The sequence below is a fragment of the Rhipicephalus microplus genome, chromosome 5, assembly GCF_043290135.1.
Source record: "Rhipicephalus microplus isolate Deutch F79 chromosome 5, USDA_Rmic, whole genome shotgun sequence".
Taxonomy (NCBI): Eukaryota; Metazoa; Arthropoda; class Arachnida; order Ixodida; family Ixodidae; genus Rhipicephalus; species Rhipicephalus microplus.
In genome coordinates this window covers 51,410,786-51,429,674 of record NC_134704.1, presented here as the reverse complement: position 1 = coordinate 51,429,674, position 18,889 = coordinate 51,410,786, and the positions used below count along the sequence as shown (strand labels likewise).

General features: G+C 47.7%; 1 protein-coding gene across 6 annotated transcripts in view; it reads right to left on the bottom strand.

Annotated features, from left to right (window-relative positions):
- The window catches only part of Magi (membrane associated guanylate kinase, WW and PDZ domain containing protein magi), a 78,738-nt gene extending 65,004 nt beyond the window's left edge, over window positions 1-13,734 (bottom strand). For 2 of the 6 annotated variants that reach the window (XM_037425539.2, XM_075895425.1), the window contains exons 1-4: window positions 13,013-13,717; window positions 12,208-12,321; window positions 8,337-8,456; window positions 6,068-6,347 (exon numbers count right to left, since the gene is read on the bottom strand). In XM_037425539.2, coding sequence (XP_037281436.2) covers window positions 6,068-6,347; window positions 8,337-8,456; window positions 12,208-12,321; window positions 13,013-13,355 — 857 coding nt within the window. In that variant the 5' untranslated portion in view covers window positions 13,356-13,717. Of the gene's footprint in view, window positions 1-6,067; window positions 6,348-8,336; window positions 8,457-12,207; window positions 12,322-13,012 lie in introns of all 6 variants that reach the window. The other 4 variants (XM_075895423.1, XM_075895424.1, XM_075895421.1 and 1 more) reach the window with 4 other exon arrangements.
- Between the last annotated feature and the right edge of the window lie 5,155 nt (window positions 13,735-18,889).

Genomic DNA, 18,889 nt, shown 5'->3' with positions numbered 1-18,889 from the left:
GGTTAGAAGTTCCTCCGCGTCGCATGACTCAACTCGGCGTGGCCCCGCCCCCTTCGTTCTAGAAAAATCGCGGGCTTCCTGGGGCGCCGATGTGGGGTAAGGAGGTTCGTCTGCGAAGCCATGCTTCTGCGGGGAGAGCGCGCGCCCGGGAGCCTTGGATGTTTGTTTTCTTTTTTTCTCTTTTTTTTTCTTTTGACCTCGCAGCGTTTCTCCCGCCCGTGGTCGCAAGAATTTGGCGGCGCGCTTATTTTTAGCGCTCGTTCTGTGACACTGCCCCCCACTTTAAGAATATTATCTCATAATATTCAAGACCACACAAACGAGCGCGAAAAGTCACCACACACTCTCACAGACTGTAACACAATCCGTCGCTCATGACACTTCACATTCACAATATATCACTCAATACGATTGGACATTACATTCAATCTCACACACATGAAATATAACCTCAGGTACATGACTACAACACTTCATCACACATTCCAAACAATACAAACGTACAAAGTTCTGTCTTTACAATGATTATACAACACTATACATCACATCATCGCACAGAACACTTTGACTCGCTCGACATACACTTGAGACACAGGATAACAAGAACACAACATATGTCACTCAGCCCTGCCAGACAGATTCCGATTCCACCTCCGCACCTATCCTGTGTACTTCGAGCAGCGCTTGCGCCCCTTTTTGCGGTGCTCGCTCGATCTCTTCTTGTGTTTCCACGTTCTTTTTCGGCGAGCCCTTTCCAACGACAATATCTGAGGCGTCGTCTCAGCCATCGTTGTCTCTTCCGACACCGTTAACGCGTCATTACATTCGACGGGTCCTGTCTGTTTATTTACCCGCTTGATCATGCCTCTGCATTTTGCCCGGCTGGCCAACTCCGTCTCCTTTACACTGTCGGTCGGTTGAGGTCGTGCCGACGTAAGTCCGGTTGCTCGGCCCGTGAACTTATTCGACACGACCGTCTTCTCCTTCGCTATCTCTTGCGCCGCGGCTTCGCGTCGGGCTCTAGTGAGATCCGTCACGGGATGCTCCTCCACTGTATCTCGCGGCCGCTGTGTTGGCGAGGGCTCTATCTTCGGGTCTTCTCCCAAACATTCTGGATCACTTGGCCCTCGCGCCCCGTCGATGTTTCCGATGACAAGGTCATACAGGGGGGTCGTCATGCATAACGCAGTAACCTTCCCGCTGAAGTATGGGGTTTCAACCTCAATTTCTGCTTCGGGAAGCATCCGAACCGTACGGTCAATTAGGCAAACCGGCTTCGTTCTGCCTGTCAACTCCCTTTCCCGTACCAAATTTCTCCGCACGATAACCGTGGAGCTACCGGTGTCTCTTAGAACCGTAATCTTCTTGCCCGCAACCTTTCCAGGCAGCGTTGGCATTCCCTTCGTAACACCGGTTGGCTGTTTTGACATTACAGCACCCACAATAGGAATTTTCTCCCCATTTTTCAACTCTACGAATCCATCAGTGACGGCATTATTATCAGATTTCGGTGCTGCTTGCACACAGGATACCTGGTGAGTTTGACTCACTCCGTTCCGACAAGCATCTGATTTGTGCCCAGTCTGACCACACTTAAAACATTTTACTGCCGTAGGGCTCGTAAAGATCGTTCTACAGTTTTTCGTGCGATGACCCACTCGGTTGCACAGAAAACATCGCGGAATGCTCTCTGGTGCACGCTTCTTTTTTTCGGGAGCCAATTTCTTCGAATCATCGGGACACTCCTTCTTTACCTTGGCCAAATTAGTGCCACCTTGCGCTTCCAAGAATTGATCAGCCAATTCAAGCATGTCTTCAAGTGAGTCAGCCTTCCTCTCTTTTAAGTACAGTGACAGGCTTGGGTGGCAACTAGTAAGAAATTGTTCTCTAATTAGCAGCTCTCTAAGCTCATCGTACTCCTGCGCTGTCCCTGAAAGTTCAATCCATCTGTCGAAATAATGGCAAAGTCTGGCGGCATACTGCGTAGCCGTCTCACCATCAGCTGGCTTTCCTGTCCGAAATCTGTCCCGGAATCCTTCCACAGTGAATCTAAATCGCTTCAACAAAGCGGCTTTCACCTTGGCATAGTTAGCTGCATCGGTCGGCGTCAGCCTGCCGTACACACTGAGCGCTTCACCACTCAAGCAAGTACTCAAAGCAGTTGCCCATTGCTGTTCCGGCCAATTCTGGCTCCTCGCAATCGTCTCAAATCTGTGGAGGTACGCGTCTAGGTCGTCCTTCCTTTCATCAAACGCTACGAGCAGCTTGCTTGGGTTCAAGCGGAAGCCGTTATCTTCCCGTTCGCTGCTTTCAACTCTAGCTTGGACGGGAGTTTCACTTCGCTGTTGCAACCGGAGCCGCTCGAGTTCCATCTCGTGCTGCCGCTGCCGCTCCCTTTCCTCTCTTTCTTCTTTCAGCTGTCGCTCCTTTGCCTCTCTTTCTTCCTTCAGCTGTCGCTCCCTCGCTTCTCTTTCTTCTCTCGCCCTTTCGGCTGCCAACTTCTCTCTCTCCAGCTCCAACTTCAATTGCTGCTCTCTTTCTTCCTTCAGCTGTCGCTCCTTTGCCTCTCTTTCTTCTTTCAGCTGTCGCTCCATTGCTTCTCTTTCTTCTCTCACCCTTTCGGCTGCCAACCTCTCTCGTTCCAACTCAGTTTCTTTTTCTGCTTTGGCTTTTTCGACCGCCAACCTCTCTCGTTCCAACTCAGCTGCTTCCGCAGGGCGCGGGTTCGAATCCCGGCTGCGGCGGCTGCATTTCCGATGGAGGCGGAAATGTTGTAGGCCCGTGTGCTCAGATTTGGGTGCACGTTAAAGAACCCCAGGTGGTCTAAATTTCCGGAGCCCTCCACTACGGCGTCTCTCATAATCATATAGTGGTTTTGGGACGTTAAACCCCACATATCAATCAATCAAATCAACTCAGCTGCTTTTTCTTCCTTGGCTCTCTCAGCTGCCAACCTTTCTCTCTCCACCGCCTCTTTCTCCTTCTGGCTTACCCATTTCCGTAGTTCGGCGCCGGAAAGACCCATCTTCTCACCAAGCGCAACTAACTTTTCGAGATCCATTGTGTCTCGCAACTCGCAAATAAAACCTTGCCACGTGCAAAAAGTATCTGCCTAAATCAGTCTATCGGAACACTCCCCTGCACTCGTTAACGAGAACACTGAACAATACACAAAATCGTTCCGATAGCACTATCAACAACTCGAGGCTCTTTCTCACTACTTTGGACACACTGTGCACCAAAAGGTCCTGTCGCGGACGCCAGATTAATTGTCACACCGGTCCCGTTAATTAGGGAGGCGATCGCCGGGCTAATTCCAAGAGCCGAAGTATCGGCCCCCCGAACCGCACCACGAAAGCGTGGACAATTTAGAAGTGGTCCTTATTGGTGTGCCAGCAGACGCCGGTTGTGGCCCAAAGAACAAGTCAGAGCCGAGAGTTGATAAACAAACAAATTATATTCTCAATAATGGCAGATCGAAACAATACACAAAAATGCACACTCCACAATAGTTGCATACAATATGTCACCAATCAAACCAATCAATCAACGTACTACACAATACAATCAGCCACACTTGAAACAACGGACACGGACAACAATACGAGCTACAATGCAGTCGCATGCATTGAACAACCAAGACACTTAAAGACTAAAGAGATAGAAAACCTATTCAGTCCAAAGTTCTTGGAACCAAAGTCGAGATGATACTCTTCCGAGAATCACTCACTCAAAGTCCAGCGTTGTTGTCGTTCCGCAGCCCTCGAAGTTTCTCTTCCAGGAAACCTCCCGTCTTCAATTGGCCACTCTTCAAACTTCAACTTCTTCGCCGGAACACGTCGGCTTCACACCCGCAGCTGTTGCCACGCGTCTTCGCTCGATAGAGGTAAACACACGCTCTTGCCTGTAGCCCGAGCCTTCACCCCTCAGGTGGAAATCCTCTTCATCTCCGGCTTCGTCCCTACGGACCAAAACCTTCGCCGACTACACGGCGGAATCCCTACGCGCTCTGGCGCTCACTTCCGTCTCCTCCTCATCTCTCATCTCGGCTGCTCGGTTAAATACCTTGCGCGCGACATTCCAGATGTTTCTTGTCATTTCGTCGGCGCGATACGCAGCGAAGGCTAGGAAGAGGGCGAGACGGTTGGAAGTCCCGCCGCGTCGCATGACTCAACTCGGCGTGGCCCCGCCCCCTTCGTTCTAGAAAAATCGCGGGCTTGCTGGGCCGCCGATGTGGGGTGAGGAGGTTCGTCTGCGAAGCCATGCTTCTGCGGGGAGAGCGCGCGCCCGGGAGCCTTGGATGTTTGTTTTCTTTTTTTCTCTTTTTTTTTCTTTTGACCTCGCGGCGTTTCTCCCGCCCGTGGTCGCAAGAATTTGGCAGCGCGCTTATTTTTAGCGCTCGTTCTGTGACACTGGCCTAAGCTTTTTGCATCCGTAAAGCGATACGTGAAAAGATGCCGGGAATGCCAACGCCGCGAGTCCCCGCCACTGAACCCCGTAGGGCTTCTTCAACCAATAGAACAACCTAGAGCGCCATTCGATCAAATAGGAATGGATTTACTGGGGCCCTTTCCGCTATCATCTGCCAGCAACAAGTGGACCGTAGTAGCCACCGACTATTTGACGAATACGCCGAAACAAAAGCACTACAACGCGCTACGGCTTCCGACGTCGGCCAATTTTTTATGGACCAGATCGGTCTTCGACATGGCGCCCCGTCGTGCGCCATGTCGAAGACAGAGGAACAGCATTCACGGTCCAACTCATTCATGACGTATTCAAGCTCAGCTACACGAGCCATCGCAAGACCACGGCATATCATCCGCAGAGCAACGGCTTGACAGAGAGACTCAATAAGACCATCGCTGACATGTTATCGATGTACGTAGATGTCCAGCATAAGGCCTGGGACCAGGTGCTACCGTACGTCACATTCGCGTACAATACTGCCGTCCAGGAAACTATGCGATTCACGCCTTTCCGTCTTGTATATGGATGTGAGGTCCAGACCATGCTGCACGCGATGCTTCCACATAATTGCGACGGTTTGATCACTCCTGACGCTGTGCAGCTTACCCAATACGCCAAAGAAGCACGCCAGTTAGCACGCCTACACATTACGCACCAGCAGAGCCCAGACGCATGCTGCTACAACGCTCGCCATCGACAAAATGAATACCGTCCAGGCGATCAAGATTGGGTGTGGACTCCAGTCCGACGCCAGGGATTGTCAGAAAAACTGCTGAGTCGCTACTTCAGACCGTACAAAGTGTTGCGACGCATGAGCGATGTGAACTACGAGGTAGTCCCTGACGGCGCCTTCTCGCCACAGCGGCGAAGGCACTCCTCAGAGATTGAGCACGTAGTGCGACTGAAGCCGTACTTCACACAGTAGTGCCACTGCGCATGAACCTTATAGCTGTTTTTTCATGCGTGTATTTTCTGATGGTTCGACCCAACTTTGCCTTTGTGCTTTCTGAGCATCAGAGTGACGCCCATTTGTTTTTGTTTTTTTTTTCAGAGGGGGAATAATGCTACTTGGCCGCTAGGTACAGCGAGCGCAAGCCATGGCTGCCCGATAGAATAGACGACGTTCTGAAGCAGCGCGTGCTCTGGTTAGTTGTTGATTATTGAAGCAGCCATCTTGCCAGTTTTCAGTGCGTCTGCCCGCCGGCTCAGTTCTTTCGAGTTGAAGACCTTTTGTAGCACGTGCAATATAGATTCGTATACATATACACTCGAGCCTCGTTATAACAAACTTGCATCTTACATAAAAATAAGTTCGTTATATCCAAAAATTTGTTGTAAAGCTTTATTCTTAACACTAAATATATTGTGAGACTATTTTTCTAGTTACATCTGAATTTGTTATATCAACGTTTGAGTGCACAATGATTGGTACTGACGTCAACGGCAAAATCCAGCCGAGTGTGTCTATATAATTGCTATCGCAATAAAAGTGGACAGGAAGGGTTTCTATCCCTCCTACTTCTTTCATTCATTGTCAAAAACATCACGCACCGCACGCATCTACAAGTGTGAACGAGAACTAGCCCACAGCACTCACTTGATGAAGTAGGGCTCTCCGTCCTCAGTGTAGGCCTTCTCCCAGCAGGCGGGAAGCGGCTCCAGGTCGAAGGCCCCGGGGCTGGCATCTCGGGGAGGACCGGCCCCGTTGGGCTGCTGCAGCAGCCCACCCTGGGACGTTGACGGGGCCGGCTCCTGGGACTTGGCCGTCATGGCCTCCACATTGGAGCGGTTCCTGCGCCGCTTGCCTTCCGAGGACGGGTGTGCCCCGGGCAGCAGCAGGCCTTCCTCCTGCGGCTTGGGCGTGCCGTAGTGGTTGCCTGCTCACACCGCGAGCGCACCTCGGTCACGACACTGAGCTCAGAATACCAGACGTCAAATCACGGGGCTTAGCCTCTCGGAGAAAGCAGAAGCTTAGGGGAGGATGCAAGCTTGAAGAGATGAAACTTATGTGAGCACGATGTGCCGCAGTAGTCAACATTGTGCCAAGTGGACTTGTCTTTTTCAAGGCTGAAACTGCCTACCTTAGTATGTGTAGGTAACATAGGCAGTTGCAGCCTCGGAGAAGATAACCCCGCTTGCCGAAACGCTGGCTGCTGCAGCACACCGTGCCATGCTAATAAATTTTTCACCTTTCATCGTCCCTAAACAACACACATCGTGGCCACGTTCATGATCGAGTTTGTACTATGCCAGATATGTGCATAGGAGGAGACGCCGGGCAACTGTAACCATTGCATATACTATTATGCATGCAGGCTGTCCAACAGCAAAGAGCACTTACAAACAAAAATGCCTACGAGTGTTTAAGCTTGTTACAAGTAGTCATGGGCATGCATAGGGTCCCATATCAGGGAGAGCACCACAGCCTGAGAGTGCTGCACCCCTTCAACGTGCCGACGCCAGTTTTGTCAGAAAACAAAAACAAGAAAAGCTCACTTGCACAGACAGTACGATCCAGTTCCAATAAAACAAAAATATTAAAACAGCAAGAACTTTTCAGCGCAAAGTAAATGACAAATAAAAACACAAAACAAAAGAAACACCCTCCCTGCTGTTTTGTTTATAGTTCGTTTTATGTATAGTTCATTTATATTGCACTGCAAAGTTTCTGCAGTTATGGACCAATACCAACCGCCTCAAACCAAGATTCTGTTAAATGTACTCTGATATTTCACTGCTGTGGCAATGCTGCACACAAGAACTAGAGCCAAGGGCTTCGCTAAACACTTTTTTCATGGATTTTCCTTATCATAATAACTAACATATATATGAGCTTCCATGTAAAGCTTACTAATTAAAAATGTTGCACAAGTGAATTTGTACCATCTCTCTTATCCCTTCAGTCTACGTGGAAGAGGTGGCATGCCTATGCATGTAGGGCTCTGACATGCCCCAACATCTTCATACACAATCGTTTGATATTCCAGCCCAATTGGCGTCCTAACACTCCTACCTCAAATGAAACCAGAAGTCCTGAACTCCGCAACTGAAAATTCATCTAGCCAGTCCAATTTATGACCAAGAAGGCAAACACCACAGCAATGTTTGAAGCTTGAAAAGGCACTGTACTAGAAGTCTACTAATAAATTTGAACGATTTTACATCATTAAACATATACTAACACATGAATATACCCACACATTCTACATCCATTAAAACACAGCCGCCATACATAATGATAAAAGCTACAATAATGCGGCTACAATCTTGAAGCCATGAAGCTCCTATAGAAGCAGCTGTTTGATACATCTCCTTTCTTGTAGTGGTGGTCCAAAGTCTAGTTTAGACATACAAAAATAAAGGAAATTGGAGGAAGGGCTTCGACAGAATAACCACTATGGCATCAACCAACGAAGAATGCACATTTACTGTGAGTGCCTAAATGAACAAACAATCACTGATAACGCTTCCATTCTGAACCTGAAGCATGGCTCTGGTCAATATGAAAAATTTTAAACATACCCACAATAAAGCTTGACATGAAAATGCTGACAAACGTAACACTGTAAAACCAACCATTTCTTTAAATACCGCACTTTGACACAACAAATTGCACCAATGAATGAACTACTCAATTACTAGCTGCAATACTGAAAAAAATAAATAAATTCAACACATCAGAGAATGCACAGATGACAATTTAATCAATAATGAGCCGAATCACTAGGCATTCCAGACAGCAGGAAAGGAGCTGTGCAGGTAAGTTAAGACTGTGAAACCCACTACTGCACATTCTCTAGAAGAGATAAAACAAAACATGTAAAGGAAGAACAATCACATGCTTGGAGTGTGATATATCCACTTGCCTTCATATATCCCACTTTCCAAGAGGCTCCCACTCCTTTCAAGGGCCACAAACTCCTCTATCGTCAGGAAAGTATAGTCCACACCATTCACTTCTCCCTCCCGGGGACTTCGTGTCGTGCCTGCAATGACAGAAAACGTAAGCATATGCGGAAGTGCTGATTGGGCACCACAGTTGGTAATTGCGATCTTTGATCGAGCTTGGTAGGTTCACAGCCTAAGACCACTTCATTTATTATTAAAACGTCCCTTCTGCTCCTTATCATGAGGTCCTAATTGTTCCTAGATGCCTCCTTTTTCTTTGCCAGTAACACAGTAGTGAATCACCATTCCTACTGTTTAACACCCGAATGCAGAAAGCACTTAGCACACCCAGACTGCAAACATGTATTTTGTAGAAGGAGCAATTAGTTTCCTTTGAATCATGAATTTCGTTCTTTTGATACCGGTATAACCTCACCTAGTCACAATCAAAGTTTGTTGCCATTGCAAATAAACGTTTAATGTAGCTGCACGGGGAATTACACAGATCATTTTTATCAGCTGTTTGCTCGCTATCAACTGCGCACATCAACTGCTGTAGCCCCAGCGAAATCGGAGAGCAAAGCGCTTTATATTTTGATTTGTTTCTGGAGTCGGTTTCCACCAGAACTGCAGCATCGTACATCAACGGTTACTGCTGGCAGGAGTGAGGTATCGCTCGAGAATGTAGTCATTGTGTGAAACTTAGAAATCGTAATGTGTTCAATGCTTGCTAGAGCTGCAAAAGAGACGGCAATTTGTGAATCAGTTTCACTTTCTGTGGTGCTCAACACTGCTGTTGCGCTGTCAAATGGTCTATGCAAGGTGCAGCTTTCATTAGTGCATCGTACTTGACATTCCTACATCAGAGAAAAACTATTCATTTCTCTACGGCAATACACCGAATTTCCCCGTGCTGTCAATAGGAACTGCTGCTGCTGCAGTTTTGACCGCCTGCCGTTATTCTGTTCAGACATTTCGTTTTGCTGCTGCTGCAGTTTTGACCGCCTGCCGTTATTCTGTTCAGACATTTCGTTTAAGTGTGTGCATGTTCCATTTGACATTCCTGCATGTGCCTTGTCGCTGTCCTGCTCACATGGGATCAGTCTCGGCGGCATCCCTCGAACTCTCGGCAGCCTATCATCACACGTAACGACACATAGCGCGTCACTTCTTCGCGGAAGCTTATGTTTGAAGTCCATCCATTTGGAGCTTATCGTTTTCTGATGCATTTTGACCTCTCCGCTGTCAACGTGTCATCTGCTGAATTGTGCGACACCAAATCTGTCAGACAATTGGGTCCCTGCTTGCAGCAGGAAAGCCACCACGTGCTGCAGCGTTCCAGTAGAGCTAAGTGCAAGCTGCCTTTTAATTGGAAGCAGACAAAACTACATTAACATGTCACTGGGTAAGTGAAATAACAAAGCTTATGCTAATTTCTGTCATCCACTTTTACTTTGACTTTAGAAGTTCATTAGCTTCTGGTTGCGACTGTCCACCTCCAAAATTCTTTTTTGCATTCACCTCAGGAGAAGACAAGAAAAGAAGTGTGTAGGTGAAATTGAGCTTTAAATATTCTGCCTAAGAAATATTCTCTAGTCAGATTTGCATTATTGCCACGCTGTGTTGGTGGCAAAAGAAGAGAGCGAAGAAGTGAGTGGCTGCTTCAATGGATATCAGCAGACCCTGGTTCACTGGCGTTTTGGTTTCTTCTGGTTCAGTACAGGCATAAGACCTAGCAGTACAGTACCCAGCACGTCCACCAGTCTGTCGCTAGAGGAAACGATAGACAGGAACTAGAGTGAATGACTGTTTACTCAGCCACAGCAGCCACTCACTTCTTCGCTCTCTTCTTCTGCCACCAACACAGAGTGGCAATATCAACTAGTACGAAACTTTCTTGCCACTGGACAGCGCCTCACGGTAATTTCACATGTTCACGTAGCCAGCTTAATAACAGTACGGCTTTCCTAAACTTTCTATGCCACCTATGCATAATATAAAAAATTTGCACGAACACAACGAAGACACAAGTCGAGAAGGACACACCATGTACGCTGTCTAACAACTAAAGTTGATTGAAACAAAGACACAAAACTCGCAGAAGTGTTCATCAAAATGAAAGGTGACGACTGCACGTCGGAACCTTCTCTTGATTTTCTAGATTTCGAGCAACATGCATTTCAACACGCGTTGCTTTTCATGCGTTGGTTCTCTTGTTTCAATAAACTTCAGTTGTTATACAGCGCTCGTACTGTGTCCTTCTCGTCTTGTGTCTCAGTCGTGTTCCCGCCAAGGTTTTCACGTATGCTCCTGTCTTTACGCACATGACTTTATCTTATTGCCAATCTCATGATGCACAGTAATTCCGCGGTAGAAGCAGTTGTACATGTAAACAAAGTGCCCACAGATATCTGCCAAGGGCTCCTTTACCATTGTTCATGCACACAACTTCCTGAAATCTCCCACGCTCTTTTACTGGCGTCAGGCCCCACAGGCTTAATAGATTTTTTTTACTTGCTATGCGCAGTGACCAGTTTTGCTTAAAAATGAAACAGGCGATAAACAGCAACCTTAAACAAGATGCTGGTGCACACAGCATTAAAGGTGTTTCACCATTTAGCAAACATACTTCATTTTGTGGTCTACGGCAATGAGGATTCATGCCACCACAATCAACAATGAATAAGTACATATTACCTTGTGTCATTAGCATTGTTTTAGCCTATAGAGAACAGCAGCCCATTCCTGGAGAAACAGTAAATGAATCTTATGGCATACAAACGTTGGGCATCTTTGGCAATAAATTGACTCCAGTCTGCAAAAGCGAGTAGGCAATCCATATGATTGTTTCGTGTGCCAATAAACGCCTCTGCGTGGACTCGAAGTCAAAGAGCCAATAAGCACAATCTAGCACAATACAGTCCTATGCATACATCTTTGAGTTATGTCCAGCTGGTCACATCGGTGAATACAACTACTTTACTAATGCCGTGCAAAGCAGTGTCAAAGACTGTTTACCGGGGCTTTGCTACAGCTATCTGCACTTTCACAGTAGAGCTTGCTGAAGACGTTTGCCCAACTTGTGAACAGTTTTTTAATGCCTTAATCAAAATAGTCTAATGTGCATTTAAGCATAACTGCATATTAATAAGAACTACAATGGCCTTGAACAAATGTAGCTAGACATTGCTCGTAGTGGAAATATTCTGACGACCAGTGCTGACTTGTTGCCCGGGCACGACTGGAGCTCTAGCCCGAGGGTTCCTTGAATATGGGGCGCTCCCACTTTCTCTAACTAGCCACTCATCAATAAATGTTTTTCTTTTTGTCTCGAGTAATTTAACAAATTGAGAATTTGTTATTGAGAACTAAACATGCTAAAATGTGCGGCTTCCACCAAATGATTCAGCAACACGCTAGGGCCAACTCAAATGCAAAACATCAGAACTCATACAGACCGTTCGCTGATCCATAAAAACTTCATTAAAACATGCAAACAACAAGCTCCGATGGCAGACAAACACTGAAGGATGTCGGCTTGGTTCGTTTCGCAACATGAACGATGCTTCGCGGCCGCACACACCAATGCCCAATGTAAGCACAAAATACAGTTCTGAATCAGGGCACTATGCTTAGCTTCATCTTCAAGCAGGACACACACCCACACGAAGACAAATTGAACTGAAAACATGAGTGCTGTGTTGTCAGTTCTTGTTTAAGACTTTGAGCATGTGCACCGTTTGGCGACGAAGTTATACCGACTAGCTTAAATTGCTACGCTGCCCTATGCTAATATCACTTTTGAGGATGCCTATGTACAGCACAAAAAAAAAAAGACATTCATCTTACAAGGCACTGTGCGCAGGTAGAGGTTGTCCCTAATGGTGTTCTGGAGATCATGGTCGATGGAACCTTTCTGGAACCTGGTGTTCAGGAACTGCCTCAAGTCCTTGGTAAGGTGGCCTGCAAGGTGCGATCGCCAAGGACGTTTCGGTTTAGTTTTCGAGCGCGCCGTCATTGCCAGCTTAGGCGAGTCACAGCAACGAATCTATCAACGAAACCGCCGTCTCGAGACCAGCGGACGGGGTTTTCGAGTTTCTGACGGGCCGTGCAACGCTCGACACGTAACGTTTTCGACACACAAGTGCTCGTGAAAGCAAACATGAAGTGCGATCCAAGAAGCTAGCGCCGACGGACTTCCTCACACAGCCCGACAAGCATGTGTGCCACATTCGTGAAGCGAAGCGCTTATTGCGGCACGAAAAACCAGGTTTCGATGGGGTCGCCACCGGAAACATTTCCCCTCCCGTATCACTCGAGAAATAGGGCCCGCTAGACAGATCGCTTATCGTCTGCTTGGCATTACTTTCTCGCGCACTTCCTCAAGCCGCGCCTACTACAAGCGGCTTCCGAGCGCGTACATATACACTTCTCTGTTTGTTTACTGCTGCCGTTTCTCTTCTAAACGCTGTTTTGACCTCTCGTGCGCCATTACAAGCGCCGCGACATTCCAAACAGTCAACCGCTTAGATCATCACCCAAAGAAGGCGTGGAAAGAACGTCAATTAAACGTCCAGCACGTTAGGTAATACGAGATGGTTTAGCGGGCGAACTGCCGACACGTTTTTATTATTTCCTCCCCAGAGGTACTCACCTGCTCTGACGCATCGCACAGACACGGCACTGTCGTTTCGTGCGCTGTAATTGAGTAGCGACAGCACGTCGTTTCGCGTGTAACCGGCCACACGATGTCCTTGGATCTCCAAGATCGTGTCACCGTCTTCGATTCGGCCGCTCAGGAAATTCACTTTATCGAAATTAACACAACTAAAGTAAGCGAATTCGCCTCGGTCGGAGCCACCGTCGACGGTCAAGTTCAAATTCCCGTTGTCATCGGCGGTCAGCACCGCGTCGTAGATCGCCTGGCTCCACGAGCTGTACTCCTTTCTGACTTGGTTCGGGCCCGTGTGCGACTTGGACTCCTGCTTCGACATCATTTCGACGGCGGTGACGGCGCGTGTTCGTAGTGGTATTTCTCCGGGGCACAACACGGTGAGGCGCTAGGCCTAATGTCGAAACAGGCACCGTCTTCGCGTCTCATGCTCTCCGACGTGAACACACATCAAAACCAAGCACCGGTGCTGTCGCCGGACAACGCGCTGGTCTCTCGGCCATCCAGTCGCGTGCGATCTTCATCCGATTCCCAGTGGCACCGACCAAAAAAGAAAGAATTCCATCACTTGAAGTCGACATAAACAAACCGGACACTCAGATTTCCCCGTCCGGAAAAAGCAGGCGCGCCGCTTCTGCGCATGCGCCGTAGCGTTTTCCGTCCCGTTCCGCCGCCGTCGGCTCCCGTGTACTCGTGTTCGGCGATGTGCGGCGGCGTGTGTAGGGGGTTTATTTCGCACCGTTTCGTGTCGCGGCTACGGCGAAAGGAAAGAGGATGCGGTGGCGGTCGACAATGACATCGTTTCTCCGGTTTGACATTTGAACGTGCCGCTTTCCCGCAGCGAGGAACGCGTGCCACGTCGTAAAATTACGCCGACGGACGAACGGGCGTCTCGAAGCGCGCCGTACTTACTACGCTCCGTCGCCCGGTCAGCAGTGCCATTCGCGGTCCTTGACCTCATACCGCGTGCGAGATTTTTATAACCGCGTCGCATTTGCGCCCCGACCCGATGTAGGCGGCCAAGGCGACGACAAAATGACTCCTGGGGTCGCACGGCGAGGCGCATAAAGATTATAGTGAGCGGACAATTCGGCTGCGTCGCGCTCTACTTACGCTGGCCATGGCCCATCTCTTTCCTCATCCCGTAAGCGACGTCGGTGCGTTTATATAATGATGACGTAGCAAGTTTATGTAAGCGGCTATATATACAGCCATTGTTATATTTTAGGGCGTTGACGACACTGCTACAGCAGCCACTGCAGAGGACGCCGTGATTCGTTATAAGCGATATTCGTTGAATAGGAACCAACCGACAAGTCCATTTCACGGCGTGAGACGTTGTGAACATGAGACAACATTTGCTGGTTTTGCACTACACAACGACAATACCCGCTCTCTGGATTGCCACCTTAGTTATTATATTCAGAACCCGGTTTTCAACACGTGCCACTCCGAGGGAGCTGCTGCGGTTTCTAGGAGAAGCGCGACTGAATGGAAAACTGTGATTACTGTGGTGTGGTGTGTAGTAGTTGAACGATGCTCTACACAGTGTACCAGTTGAAATTGTGCCGTTTCAAGAACTCTACTTACACTCCAAGAAAAAGAGTGTTTTCAAGTAACAATACACATATACAGTAGTGTTGCTACCAACTAACACACTTAGCCCCGCCGCGGTGGTCTAGTGGCTAAGGCACTCGGCTGCTGACCCGCAGGGCGCGGGTTCGAATCCTGGCTGCGGCGGCTGCATTTCCGATGGAGGCGGAAATGTTGTAGGCCCGTGTGCTCAGATTTGGGTGCACGTTAAAGAACCCCAGGTGGTCTAAATTTCCGGAGCCCTCCACTACGGCGTCTCTCATAATCATAGAGTGGTTTTGGGACGTTAAACCCCACATATCAATCAATCAATCAACTAACACACTTATTTTTGGGGTGTTTTGAATAACCTAAACACCCTTATCACTGAAAAAAAACGTGGCAAATCAAATGTAACAGTCAGGGAACATGCAATTGCAGATGACATCAGCACAGTAGGTCATAGGTGATCGACTGTCATTTTGGGCTATTCCGCGGAACAAGAAAATCGCGGGGAGGGTGGAGGGGGGTCAGTGTTCTACTCCCTGGCTGCGCGACTGTCATTATGTGCTGGCGGAAATATTCCTGTTAAGTATAATTAAACATTAAATATTATAATAATAGGCGTGCCCTTACGGTATGATTTTATATGGGCCTAAAGGGGACATACATTTTAATTTAAAGTCGCCTAAGATCTAGCGACCGTCAGCGAGTTCCTGTTATCGTATACGGCGCGCTGTAGTGTGGGCCCTGTGTGTTTCGATAACTCATAAAACCCGTCACTCCTATAGGGTGTGTCAAAAAATCGCCCCTTGAAGGCTATTTGGAGAAAAAAAAACATCCTTACATACCATACTATTTGCAAATTTTGGTTAGACAAAATGGTGTTTTGCTTGCTCGAAACCGTCATAAGGGTGCAAAGGGGCTTACACTGTACTCGTGAGTGTTTTGTTTGTTTTGTCACCTACTGTTGTCGTCTTTTCCCATTTCCTTCTTCTAAGTGCAGGGTAACAAACCAGATGCTTCCTCTGATTAACCTCTCTGTCTTTCTTTTATCTCTCTCTATCTCGAGCAGATGACGAAAATTCGACGCGTATAAGGGGCCGTCCCTGCACACAGCTTGGACAGTGGCAACACATGCGATTGTGGCGTTGACTGCAGAACCTAAAAAGCCCGACCGACCGACCTCAGACTGCCGCCAGGTCTGAGAACTTGACTCGATGCCAATGCCACGCTACCTTTTTCTTTATCGCCGTTTCCGACACGCCCGTGGCTCACGATCGCAGGGCAACCAGGACCAACGAAGGGACGAGTCATTCGATTCCCAAGCTTTTGCTTGGCTTCCCGTAACGCAGGAAGCTGTCAGAAGTCTACGACGCGTGACGCGACGCGCTGTCTGCTGACGAACCTCGATCGCGGGTTGGGTGGGCCCGGTATTCCGGCTGTTTACACGCACCGTGCGTTTCCACGGGATACGCGCGCGACGCCCAAATGTCCCTGCTCTCAATCAACCTGCCAGCGCCAATAGAGCCATAGTTAACCCTCTACGACTACGTGGCTCAAAGAACAGAAGAGAACTGAGTTAGTGTATACAGTGGTAGGCAGCCAGAAATTTTTTTCGGGGGGTGGGGGGTGGGGGTGGTATAAACAATACTTTGTGTATGTTCGTGTGCGTACGTTCGTATGCCAGTGTGCAAGCAAAACTGAAGAAAATTCGGGGTGAGAGGTTAAACGTCCCAACCTCCCCCCCCCCTCTTCCCTGGCTACGCCCATGTTGGTAAGACAATTTTCGAGGAAACTGAAGTTCATAACTACTTGAGAAAACAAGAGCCGAACATCCCTATTTTGAAGTTCGCGCCAAAACCTGAGCGCCAGTACGTGATCGTGACGTCAAGCACTTGTCGGGATCATAGAGTTTCCTAAAATTATGGTTGGGATGTTTTCGGACGCATGTTAAAGTCAAGAAAATACAGCATGTGCCAGCTAACCAAGGAGGTTTAAAGCTGCGACTCTGACCAAGATTAAAACAAAGATAAATGCGCTTTTAAAAAGCGGTACACGAGCTGTATATGATGTATAACTGCGGCAGCCATCGTTACATCCATCCTCTAATTCTTTCTTCACTAAGGAATGATTAATTAGTTCACTTTAATTAGCTATTTTAAGTTACTGTTTGAAATGGTAACATTTAACTCGAAGTTGTAAAACCATTCAAGTAACTTCAGAAGCAAAAAATCATTCTGTTCTGAAATCTGCCGTTTTGTTTTCCCCGAGAAAAACGAAGGCGCGAAACGCACTAAATTGGAAATTGACGCGCACTCTTTCCCAAACGCTTCCAAGCGTCCTTCCGTTGAAACTCGCCCATATTGTACACGTCTGCATTCGTTCGTATTCTTCTCGCACTCATATGGATGCGTCAGCGGCATGTTGTCAAGCTGCGTCCATTCAAACGTGTGAAACCCTCTTCGATTCGGCAATAAATGAATGAATGCTGCAGTGTATATATATGCCACATGGTATACCAACCAAAGAACGTGTACAAACGATTCAGTACACTGTAAGTAAAATCTTTGCTAATCTCTGGCGCTGGTTTTTAGAAATAATATAATGGCTGCGTATAGATGAGAGCGTAGACAAATTAAACTTGCGGCAGTGGTGCCCATTCCAGAGGCGGGGAAGTACAAAACATAAATCCTTGATTGATTGATATGTGGGGTTTAACGTCCCAAAACCACCATATGATCATGAGAGACGCCGTAGTGGAGGGCTCCGGAAATTTCGACCACCTGGGGTTCTTTAACGTGCACCCAAATCTGAGTACACGGGCCTACAACATTTCCGCCTCCATCGGAAATGCAGCCGCCGCAGCCGCGATACGAACCCACGACCTGCGGGTCAGCAGCCGAGTACCTTGATTGATTGATTGATTGATATGTGGGGTTTAACGTCCCAAAACCACTATATGATTATGAGAGACGCCGTAGTGGAGGGCTCCGGAAATTTCGACCACCTGGGGTTCTTTAACGTGCACCCAAATCTGAGCACACGGGCCTACAGCCGAGTACCTTAGCCACTAGACCACCGCGGCGGGGCAAAACATAAATCCTTTCGACGCCCCACGGCTATAGATGTAAATGAGCCTATTGACTGTCTCGCCTCGCGTGTTGAGAAAGTTCAAGAGTAGATGACTGATTCGGTCATCTTCAGACAGCAGCCGAAACATCGCACGTTATGATTCATGTCGTGTTGTACATAAATTTCGTGGCCACATCTGCTCCAACGCATTTTGAAGCAAGAAAAGTTCTCCAAATGATCATCTTAAATCAATAAAGCTCCAGTTTTTCGCACAAGATACCAAACCGAAGTGCTCAACGCTTTAATTTTATGTCCTAGAAAACGACAACGGCGTAGTGTTGTTCAGGCTGACGTGAGGGGGAGACGTTCTACAGACGATGTCTTTCAAATAAACTTTTTGAAGGCACACTAACCTAATGTCAATACGTGATACCTTTGCAAGAACTCTCTATGTATACTAGCAAGTAATGATCGACAGCAAAATATTGGTAGATGCTTGAATGATCGGAATACGTATTTTATATTATTCTCCATAACACTTCATGGTATACATACCTTCTCCGAGGCCAGAAGCGTCTCTTTCATATTGAGGCACACCAAGAACGGGAGATAGATATAGAAACAGAGCATGCGTGCGCACAAATCAGTGCTCTTGACACCACCGGTTGATGTGACTATCTGGACGAGGTTGCAATCTCCATAACCCGCCTTTTGCAAAATATATTTGCACATTTGGAATTTCATTCAACGAAGTTGAATTTCACGAAGTTCCCGATCCAACGAACAATGAAGGAATGAATAAAACAAGTATTATGTAAATCGTATGGCCTACTATAATTCGTGCTATAGCGAGGATCGGGAAGGTTTCTATTCCGGGACTCCATGTGACGTAGCTGTCCCTTGCTCCACGAGACTCCGCTGATCATCGAGAGCTATAGGTTGGACAAAATCTCATCCCACGCCTCCTACGTCGGCAGCGGAATTTGTGAGGAGCATCTATTAGACTGATAAAAACGAAACTTGTAAAAAAAAAAGCCTTGTGTGAAACAGTTCACCGCTGCTGTCACAGAAATTAACACACAACGCTAAATTGTTCTGGGTCTATTTTCGCCATAATAGCCGGGCTGCCACACGACATAAAACAGTTATAGTACACCGGGCTTGCCGGTATACCGGGCGTACCGCGATAGCGGGATCGAAGTGCGCAGGCGC